Source organism: Vipera berus (genome assembly GCF_964194415.1).
Source record: "Vipera berus genome assembly, chromosome: Z".
Lineage (NCBI taxonomy): Eukaryota > Metazoa > Chordata > Lepidosauria > Squamata > Viperidae > Vipera > Vipera berus.
The window spans coordinates 50745756-50757538 of record NC_138205.1 but is presented as its reverse complement, the minus strand read 5'-3'; the positions used below and the strand labels follow the sequence as shown (position 1 = coordinate 50757538).

At 37.8% G+C, this 11783-nt stretch overlaps 1 protein-coding gene across 1 annotated transcript in view; it reads left to right on the top strand.

The window, feature by feature from the left end:
- Positions 1-5211: 5211 nt before the first annotated feature.
- The window catches only part of MRC2 (mannose receptor C-type 2), a 124590-nt gene continuing 118018 nt past the window's right edge, over positions 5212-11783 (top strand). Inside the window, exon 1 of the mRNA XM_081345399.1 lies at positions 5212-5420. Within this exon, the coding sequence (XP_081201525.1) occupies positions 5318-5420 (103 nt within the window). The 5' untranslated portion in view covers positions 5212-5317. The remainder of the gene's footprint in view (positions 5421-11783) is intronic.

Genomic DNA, 11783 nt, shown 5'->3' with positions numbered 1-11783 from the left:
ACAACCAACTCACATTTGTAACTTTTCTTGGCTCAATTCCATGTGTTAATTCAGGAATAAGATTTGCTCTCTGCACTGCTCTCCATTGATATTTATTTACGCTGTTGGCTATCACCCTTATAAGCAAAATACACTAGCATAGTAACAACCATTTTAGAAATAAATTGTATTATTTTGTCTCCATAGGAGACAGTGCTATCTGAAAATGTGAGAAAAGAGGATCCTTCTTATTATTCTTTCTCCAAATTGTCAAAATTAATAAATAACAATTAGTTAGTTTTAAATTAAATTAAAATTCATTATTTTTTTTTTAATTCCATTTATATCCCGCCCTTCTCCGAAGACTCAGGGCGGCTTACAAGCTTAGCAGTAGAGGACAGTAAATCAATAAAATACCTACTTAGAATAAATTAATAAAATAATTAAAATATCAATTATAATTTATTTCAACACTCACAGAGAGGAACAACCTGCAGTTCAGCAAGTTGCGATTTTAGCCAGGAATTCAAACAGGAGTGTTTGTGGTGATGATTGTGGGGCAAGATGGTTTAAAAAAAAGCCAAAACAGCATCTAGGACTGTGTGATTGAAGCTTCCCCCATTCCTTTTCCATGTGTGTTGCATATGAGCCACCAGTAAAAAAAGGGGCAGGTTTTCAAATGAGCAGTCATCACTGCTATTTTGGCTTTTGACATTCTGTACCCCTCAATGATGTTAAAAATCCTCATACTTCTAGAAGTGTTAGATTTAAATTGTCATATCTCCAATTACTGTAGTATAGCAGCAATGATTTGGGGAAGTGAAAAGTTGAACACATTTAGATTTGGAAAGATTAGTGTGGGAACTTTTGTTATATTGTAGACATAATTTCTATGTATCCCATTCCTTTTCATTATTCTTTTACTTTGTCCAGTGGTGGTAAAAGCATAAATACATATTTAAACTGCTAAATATTTGCTAGTATTTTCCCAAGATCTGAACAGCAAACAAGGTCACACAATACTGATTTAATAAATTATTCAGTTTTGCAAGAGTTGGTACTTCTGAATTCAAAATGGCATCAACAATGCATGAAGGAAGAGATATACTATATTTATGGGAAACAAAGAGTGATCAAGAAGAAAATAAATTTAAGGACCTCATAATGATCATGAAAATTATCAGTAGCCAAAAATGCTGGCTGTTAGGAAGAAGAAACAAAAAACTGGACAGTGAGCAAATAAAAAAGACAGAAACCTGAACAGAACTACTTGAAGGCAAAAATTTGAAATAAAGATGGATAAGGGAAAAGCAGAAGTATTATTGTTTCAGTTATATTCTGCTTTTACTTTTGGAAATTCCAGGCAATACACATAGATATCTCCCCCCCTTTCCTCCACAATAATCTTGCATGGTATATTGGGCTAAGAGACATCTGGTTTGAAATCAGCTTGCTCACATCATGGCTTCAAACCTGGCCTTCCCAGTTGAGACCATTATATCAAGCACTTTGCCATAGTGACTTTTGACAATGAAACCATGCATGAAATCATGCATGATATGGAGAACAGTTTTCCCCCCAATCATAATAGAATTTGAAATCAACAACTGAAGCAAACTTTAAGGAGTTTCTGAAATGAGGAATACTACATATTGCAGAGTTAAACTGTGGAGTTCACTGCCATCAGAAATCCTGATGGTCACCAAAATACACAGTTTTAAAATGGTACTGAATTTAAGGAATTAAAAGCCAGTGTTCCATATTTAATTTCCCTGGAATCCTCTCAGTGTATTTTATCTACCAGCAGCCAGGGGAGGGCAAAGGAGAAGCCATTCAGTCCACCCATGTGAGCTTTCAAAATGCATCCCGCTGCCTTGTGTGAAAAACGGAGCAAATCCAGCAGGATTCTTTCTATATTCTTATAATACTTTAACATTTTGCTGCAAACCACGTTTGCATTTGTTTCAGAGACAGCATGAATCATAAAAAACATTTTTCTTCCCCATTATACGAAGGCCTTCTGTCATTTAGCTTCACTAAACTTTGGAGACAGGAAACAATAACAGGATTTCAATGGCTTAATCTCCCGTAGAATGACTCATTTGGTTAATTTCAGATTCGATATATAGACTGGAGATTTCTCTGAATCAGAGCTTAAGCACTTAAACCATTAAACTGCATTCTAACTGGAAGTTAGGCTGTTCTTGAATATTGTTGATGCAAATAAGTGTTATGAGGTGGAATTGGGCCTGCTGATGTCAACACAGTGTAAATCCTTTCATAGAGTCTTTCCCTTCCTTTCTTTAGAAATTAGATTTACTGCTGCTGCTGTGCTTTTTTAAATATTTGCTGAGTCTCTCAGGATTTTGAATACTTCACTTTCTTGTAAGTCAGCAAATCTGAGGCTATGTAGCTAGCAGCAGGTTTCCGAATTTTCTGATATGATGTATTATGTAATATCAGAAGCATTTCTCTAAGATTTGATGCAGCCAAGAAACAAAACTGTTGTCCCTTCTTAGAGGCAACACATAGCTGGACAGAAAATTAACTCTTTCTGTCTCTGGCAGTTTAAATAAGTCATGAGATCTAATAAACCACAAATAATCACAGGTAAGGATAATAAGAATAAATCCAAAATAAATATGTAAAAAAGAAATGAAACAAAGCATTGCTAACTGGACAGATCAATTGGATATATAGCATTATGTGTGTGAATTTCACATGTTTAGAAGGAAAAGGGAAGGTTATTTTGGTAGTTATTGTTGCCTTCTGTACAAGTTTTGTAGGCCTCTCTGTTGTGGGCATAGCTGTTGTTTGGGTTTATAAAGAAAGGAAGTCATAATCCACATTATCTTCTTCCCTTAGTCAAAACTTTTTCTTTCCCACCATCCATATCACTTTATTCTTTTCCTCCACAATCTGTACTGCAGAAAAATAGCAGATCTCCAAGTGGAGTATCTCCAATCTGCTGGGACAAATACAGTGGCAGAAAGCCACATATTTGGGTGGGGGGAATTTTCTACTCCTTGCTAAAAGTTTTTTTTTTAATTGCATAAATGGGAATAGTTCTTGTATATGTTGCTGAATCTGACTTGTTTCTAAATTATCATATTTCCAGTTGTTATATGCTTATATAATACGCTGCATGAGTTCAACAGGGCCAGAAGTGTTGTGCTGCTGATTTTCATTGGTACTCAAATGTCTGATGCATCACACTGCAGTGTCCAACAATAGTCAGCCAGTATTGATGGATTCCAGTTGCCCTGATACCATTTTCCCATTGTGGCAATGTTGGGGTGAAACTTTCACCATGTTCATCACTGACTGAATCTAGATTTTTGGGAAAGAAGTCCAAGTGTGAATGCAGAAAACGAATCTTCAATGATTTTCTCTGGTCCCACTAACACACCTTCAAACTACATGTCATTGATGACATATCTGATGTGTGGATAAACAAAAATGCTGTCCTTAACCTTGGCATCATTATTCTTGGAAACATCTGTCTCATATAATGAAAACCCTCACTTTCCTTGTTCATTGCTTTCACAAAATTTTTCATTAGTCCCAAGTTTTATGTGAAGCAGAGGCAAAAATATCTTTGTCTGCTCAGTAAGTGGTTCATGTGCCACATTTTTCTGTCCTGAAACACACTCTTTCATCATGGCCATTTCTTTTTAATGTAATATGAATCTCTTGCAAGGCTGTCTCTTTCAACATGTAACATCTCATTCACGCATATAACAACAGTACTTGGTATATCTGAGCTGAATTCTAAGCAGCAGAACCATTACTTTTAGATCTCTACAGATATCCCAGTGGTATTTGGTGAACAGTTCCATGTTTTTGTATGTTTCTTTCATGTGTGCAGCATATCCAACCAGTAGTAAAGAGTGTACATTGCAAAAACAGAAAATTTCTATAAAACAAAATGCTAAGCTTGTAAGCCGCCCTGAGTCTTCGGAGAAGGGCGGGATAGAAATGAAATTAAAATTAAAAAAAGGTTAAATTACAGGTTATTTTTGTAATTAATAGCAACCAAACATTTATAAGAGCCACCCAAAAGTGCTCAGGGAGCAAAATCTTTGTTATCCAATGTACCAGGGGTCCTATATTTTAAGCTGAGAAGTTGAAAAAAAATCTTCTTCCCCTCAGGAACTGCAAATCACTTTCCTATTGCTACCAAAACTATTATGGGCATGTCTTTGATATCATAAGCTTGTAGTCTCTAAGTCCACTACTTCAGGTGACTAACATTGAGAAATGCACTTTGTGGGTCTCATTTTTGTTTTACTGATTACATGTGGCTTGGAGGAAGAGCTGTGACTTTATAGATAGGTCTAATCTGGGTCAGGGTGCATAACTCGGTATCTTCCAATATTTTTCAACTTCATTTCAACCCAAAGGCAGCCATATTTGCTGAGGCTTGAGGCTTCTAGTTCATTATCGGAAAGACATGTCTATCTTATTTCTTCCATTCCTGACAGTGGGAAATAATTACCACTTACAGAAAATAGTGATAAAGACTAGATGCTTTATGTTAAAAATGAGAAATTGATGGTTCTGATATTTTCGTCACTTCAAAATTAGGTAACACATTTAAGGTGAAATATATGCCTTATACAATAACGATGGAGTTATTGAATGGCAGCAGCACAATTTTTTTGTAGTAGCGAAGGTAAAAACAGAATCTACCACATTCCATACTCTCCCTTTGCTGTAGCCATACGATTTTGTTTACGTTTTCTTTAAAAGGCTATGTAACAAGACATGACTTGTACGCGTACACGTTGCACTACGCACAATGCTCGAATACACGCGGGAGCAAAAATTAACGTGGAGGTGGTCGCTCCTTTGAAAGTAAGGAGGGAGAGAGGAGATACGGCTCTTTTTTCTACAGAAACTTTCCAAAAAGATTGAGCCTTTCTCCCTCTCTCTCCTTCCCCCACCCCATTTGCAACGTGTTGCAATCCCGTTTAGTATAGTCCTGGTTGCCAAACCGCTGAAAGTTTGCCTCCACTTTGGAAGTCTTAAAAGAAAGCTTTCCTCCCTCACACAACCTCCCCCCCCGCCTCTTTTCCCTTCCGCCCACAACTGGCTGGGCAGCCAGTGGTGTTCGTGACGCAGCGTCTGAATTCTTAGAGGGCAGGGAGGGGCTCTCTTTTTTCTCCCATCTCCCCGTCTTTCTCTTCCATCACCTTCCTAACCGGAGGAGGGTTTGGAGGTGGAAAGTTACTGCGTCCAGACAGTACGGCGACGGGAACCGCAGGATTCAAGAGGAAAAAGAGGAGAGAGGATCCACCGCGCCTCATCGAGCTGTCTTCCCCTCACCTCGTCCGAGATGAAGCTTTCCAGACCCCCCTCTTCGACGCGGCCTCGCCTGCTAAGTTGCACCCTGGGCATCCTCTTCATGCTTGAGGTCGGACTCTATGCTCTTCCTTCAGGTATACTCCCTTCCCCCCCTCCTTCTTCCAAACTTACGGTGTGTTGAGATGGGTGTGCGTTGGGGAGAGGGCGATTTTAGCACATCCTGCATTTCTTTTTCAAAAAAAGGAGCAGGATCCTGAGCCCTCACTGATTTAGCAAATTTCCCCACCATTCCCTCTCCCTTTTTTGTTGGACAGTTGTAGGGCATTTGGGGGTGTGTGCCTGCGTTTGGTAAAGGAAGGAGAGACCTGAATGAAACCAGATGTGGCTTGGAATGGCAAAGGGAGGGGACTGGTTGGCTGGATGAACAGGCTGTTTTTTTAAACTTGCTTCTCTTGCCCCTCTCCAACAACACCAGCAACAAAAGCCATCTATAATTGGAAGAGTTACTTTCCAGAATGTCCCAATGGCATTTGAACAAATTCTCTAGGAAGGGAAATTGGCACATAAAACAGCGATCCCAATTCTCAGTCAGAATTGGAGGTTTCACTCTATAACAACTGCAGTTCAGCTCTGCTACTCTCAACGTGTTCAGACATAATAAAACCCACATATAATTACACTTTAGATCAGCCAACCTTTGCAGAAAATTCAAAAGTTTATTTTATTTCCTAGATTTTTACCCTACCTTTATTACTTTATATGTAACTCAAGGCAGGAAACATTACACATTACTTCCTCATCCTATTTACCCTATAGTAACAACCTTGTGAGACAGGTTGGATTGAGAGGGAACGATTAGCCAGCTTTCATGCCTGAGGGAGAGCTAAAACTCACACTACATCAGACATGTCAAACACAAGGCCCGGGGGCCGGTTGTGGCCCACAAAGTTGTTTTATGTGGCCCGCGAAACCATCCTGGAAACAGTGAGGGAACGGTCCTCACTGCCTTGGCTCTGGCCCAGAGACCCTCCTTCTGCCAGAGACCCCCAGATCTGTCGCACTCCTGCCCAGGCCCCCATAGGCACTCTTGAGCTGGCCTCGCCCACCCAGGCCATTCACACTCTAGCCACGCCCACCCAGTAGGCCACGCCCACCCTGGCCATAACCACCCGGCCCCCAGAGGGCAACCACAATGCTGATGCGGCCCTCAATGAAATTGAGTTTGACACCCCTGCACTACATCAAAGTAGTTCCCCCCAAAACAAAGAATTATCCAAACACACAAAACATTAGATATTTGTGCTGGAGAGGAAGGTAGATGAGAGACATGGATTCCAAGATTTGTATTAAATGCTTAATGTCTGCTTTATTCTTGTCCCCTCTCCCCTTTATTTTTTCTAGGCAAATTTAATAGACCAATCCATAGACAGGTCAATGGCATTTTTTTTAAAAAATGCTTTTGCTCTCACTCCAGCCTATTTCCTGATCAATAAACCAATAAAACAACAGCACTGCATTGTGATGTATATTTAAAATTAGCCATGATCTTGTTTGTGGCAAAGAATTGAAATAATAACAGGTTAACATATATTACAATTTAAAGAAGGAGATTCCATTTGCCATATCTATTTAAACATGTGCCTTTAGCACTTTTGAACAAATCTGACATAAGTATATCTGTAGCCATGAATACCATAGGAATTACTCTCATCCAGTCAGAAATTGCTCTGTTTGAGAGCCAAAGTTATAGAAAAAAATAGTTGTAACTAAATAATTATTTTGATTGAAACAGCTAAGAAAAACATCGATATAGGTAGTCCTCAGTTAAGAAAGCAATTGGGACTGGAATTTCTGTACAATGCAGTCATAAAGCACAACATCACCTGACTGCATTGCTTAGCAACAGGCAGTCCCAAATGCTGATGTAGCCTCAGGAGTGTGCAGGCTGTTAAGTGGGAAGAGATGTGAGAAACTGGCAAGGAAGGTCCTGAGTGATGATCATGGTGCCCTGGGACATGATCATCCAAATTGCGATCGTGTGACGGCTGAAACCTCAAGGACCAGTCGTAAGTACCACTTGCTCAGGGCCATGATAAGTTTAAATGGTCACTGAATGAATGATAATAGCATGAGGACTACTTGTCGCAATTTTTTCCTTATCCCATTTTCCTGTGAGTTTTCAAGATTCCATTCAATCCTAGAAGTTACTAACATTTTCCTTTGTGATGAATGGGAACAAAGACCTGCTTTCATAGCAATTAAAATCATATTCAGGTTTCCCTTTACACTACAGCACAAAACAAGGGTGATCAAACTGAGGCCTTCAGATGTTGCTGAACTCCTACTGACTAGCACCTCTGGTGATTGATTATGCTGGCTAGACTAAATTTTCTTCAGAGAACCAAAAAATATATCCCTTTTCCCCTTACTCCACTTTTCTTTGAGTAGCATTTTTTTGTTGTTGTTCCAATTGTCAGTCCCTATTCTGTTTCTCTTGAATCTTTTGAATGATCTTGTCCCATTTCTGAGTGTGCACACTATCGGCAAAGTGATAATTGGTCTTCTTAGTTGGTTTTCCTTTCAGCACATCACCACTCCGTGGAGAAATATCTACCGGTGAGGGCACTGAAGAAAGTCAAAATAGAAAGGACAGAGGAGGTGACAGATATGATTGGAACTCAATAAACAAAATATTAATGGAGAGGGGAAATGTTGGGAGAGAAATAGCCGAAGTGGAAGTTGGCTAGTGACCAGAGAGCAGGGTATATATACATATCTCTCTCTCAGTGCTTCTCAAACACATCTTTGATAACATTTGTTACTGGTTATCTGCCTTTGTTTCCAAAGTAATGTTTTGTGAAGTATTACACAATTTATACACTTAGAAGCTGGGTAACAAGAATAATGCCTTTTTATATATCTGTACAATGAACAATAACTTAAGCAAGTCTCACTCATATGCAAAGAGAGTGAGATGAAGGCAGCCTTGGAGAAAAAACTGCTGGTGATCTCAGACTATGACCCTATTTTGTTAAGTACTCTTGGATATTGCATAATAATCAAACCCTCCACCTCCTGGTCAAATTATCCTTGAGTCGCAAATGGCAGATACGTTCAGTTTCTTATTTGTAAGAAAAAATATATTTATTTATGAATATTAATTATTTATGAATGACTTTATTCTTATTTATGAATTTATTTGCCACCCGTCTCATAGCAAATGGCTCTGGGCAGCTTCTAGCATAATAATAGCCTTGACTAGATAGGAAGAAAATGAAATTAGCATTTAGTCATTGCTATGCTTGGCCCCAAAAGAAGTAGAAGTACAAAACAATAATATTTCAACTTATATTTAATTTTATTCATTAACTCTTGGTAAAATCTGTGATCTCTCAGGGTCACAATGTAGAGTAACAGAAATCAAGACTTTGCTTTAACTCTGAATGTTCTATTGATAGCCGTGGTCAGAGATATGCATTCATCATGGACTAGCCAGACTTCTTCCATAAATACCTATAAAACATACCTATTCTATTTTAGACATTATGCAGAATGCAAAAAAATAGACCAAAGAAATTAAAAGCATCAGCTAAGGAAACATACCTAAAACTAATTTATACTAACATCCAGTCCCTTGAGACTTCAGGCCTAATAACAAAACCAGGTCATGAGGGACTTCTGGAAAATGAGGGATGGAACTGACCTCTCCATAAGGCTTTATTAATTTATCTGTCTATTCTAGCTTTTTGCCATCTATGTATAATTTGAATTTGTTCAATCCATTTTACCTGGAAACACAACTGCTTGTTCTTTCACATACTATTTCTCAAATGCATACTTTTTGTTGCATCGTGTAACCTGTCTTGAGATTCATTGCAAACTATTCAGTTATCTGTTGTACAATGTCATCTTCATAGAAAAAAGTATGCATACATTTTTGTTCTCAAACAATATATTCCCGCTGTCATTCCATATACTTTGTCCACAAATATATAATTAAGGAGACATCATACATTATTGTGTTACTTTCTTGTTCAGATTGAACAACTTTATAAGCATGGTTTGTACTTTCATGTTTTATTTCCATCTTATGCCACTATGATTGTCTTCAGCAGTCAACTTCACATTGGTGATTCCCTAATTCAATTCTATTGTTTTCATCATATGCTTTCTTTAAATCTACATTTAAATAAATGAATAATACATTTCTCTGTAATAATATATTACTATATATGTATTACATCTAGATTACTATTATGTGGATCTGCTATTGAAGTATTTTGCAAATTCGACTTATATACAAAATCTGGCCGATTTATAAATTGTAGCTAGATATTAGAAACAGTTACAGTATTGCCAAAAATTATCTCTTAGCTTTGATGGGTTTATGAGCCTATTCAAAGTCCACTTACAAACTGACCTCCAAGTTTCCAAATAACAGTTTCACTTCCAGGGTCTATTTGGCACTGTTTAACTCTCAGTGGTTTTCTGTCAAAAGGTACAGCCTTCATAAAGATATTAACCTAACAATAGTCATTTTGTATATTATTTCTATTTATGGTTACCAAATGGCCATTACAACTGGTAACATTTAATAAATTTATAAATAAATATGTCATCCATAAACATCAAAATGCCCTCCAATATTGTAGATTTTCCCCACTGAAATAACCTGACAGCACTAAAAAATGCTAAAAGGTAGTTTTATAAAAATAAATAGATAGATGGAGGAAATGTAGTTAATTACGCAAAGTCTAAAAAGGGGTCTCCAACCCCCGGTCTGTGGAGTGGTACCGGGCCAGAGCACGCCAGCAACTGGTCCGCAGGAAGCAGGCAGCACACAAAGCCACACACTGTCTGGTCCATGGGAAAAACCTCTCTCCACGGAACCGGTCCCTGGTGCCCAAAAGGTTGGAGACCTCTGGTATAACAGCACAATGGGAATATTCAAGCATCTACTGTACATCACACAAAGGTGTTACCTATAAGATAGTATGGTAATATTCAACCTGAATGTTGCATGTTATTTCAGAAAATGAAACTTTGTAATGATTATGTAAATAAAACCCAAACTAATACACAGAATCAGCTCATTACAAATCTTCAAGTAACAAAATACTGTAGTAATAAAAACATTTTTATTCAGCGGTGAAGGCAGTGGGCAAATGCTTTTTCCAGGGCAAAAATTTTATAGTTTTAGTGTAGCTGCAGAAGATTTCCTTTCCTGTTACCTCAGTCAGATGGATTTCAACTACCACCAAGACATGAAGAAAACCTGTCTGTGAAAATAGTTACTTGAAAGGTCATTCCTCCCCTCCACACACACACACATACACTTTCTGAGTTTTTAGACGCTTTAAATTTAACCAACCTTTCAGTTTTACATCCAGAAAATTCCAAGTTCATCTGCAGAATTATCTCTAGGTAGGTTCTGAAAAACTCACATCAAAACCTTTGGAAAGTCATTCCCAGTCAGTACTAAACTAAAAAAAACCCCTCAATGGAATTTATAGAAACAAGTCACTTTTCTCCAAAATAGATGCTGGTGAAATTGTTATAAAATAAGTGTTGTGAGCTCCTAAATATAAGGATTGTTGGCATGTTCCAAGTAATCTCAGGTGTTTACTCTTCAAAAAGATACAACGGTAGTGCTGGCATTAGAGACATGGTAATTTGACGATAACTTATTGCAAAGATAGTCAATCTGATATAGTAATCTCAAACCATGTAGGGCAGGTGTGGCCAACCCAGAGCTTGCTGAGCACAGGAAGCTTCTGCCACCACATAATTTTACTGCCACATGTTCTCCTGCAACTCATTCTCCCATAAAGCTTACAGCTAAACTATTTGGTCCTGTAGGTAGGTGTGACCCAATTAGGTGGGGAAGATAGTGTCAATGGAAGGGTCATTCACACCACACTCTTATTGAAAATTTGGTTCCTTGTACTCTATCGCCTGTATAGTTGGCTTAGAATCATAGAATAGGAAAAGGCATTTTAGATTATTGAATAACTTTCTGTTCAGTGAAGGAACTCTCTTAAAATACCTTCATCAAAATATTGCTTGTCCTCCAGATGAATATAATCATGAAGAGGAACTCAAATCTCTCTGGACGTTTGGTTCCAATGTCAGATTGCTCTTAATGTTAGGAACTTGTTCTAACATTCATTTGGAATCATTTTTCTTATAATTTAAATCAATTATTATATGTCCTGCACTGTGGATTAATAGGGAATGAGACTTGATCTGTAATATTTTGTTAGGTATATGAAGGTCCTTTCCTATACTTTCTCTTTTCTTCACAAAGTGAAGCATTCCAAGTTCTTTTCATCTCTCTTGATAGAACTTAGATTCTGTGCCCAAAAATCTGTACAGGTAATCCTCAAGATATGACAACAATTGAGTCCAAAATTTATATTGCTAAGTGAAACATTTGTTAAGTGAGTTTGCCTCATTTTACAACTTTTCTTGCCACAGTTGTTAAATGAATCATTGCA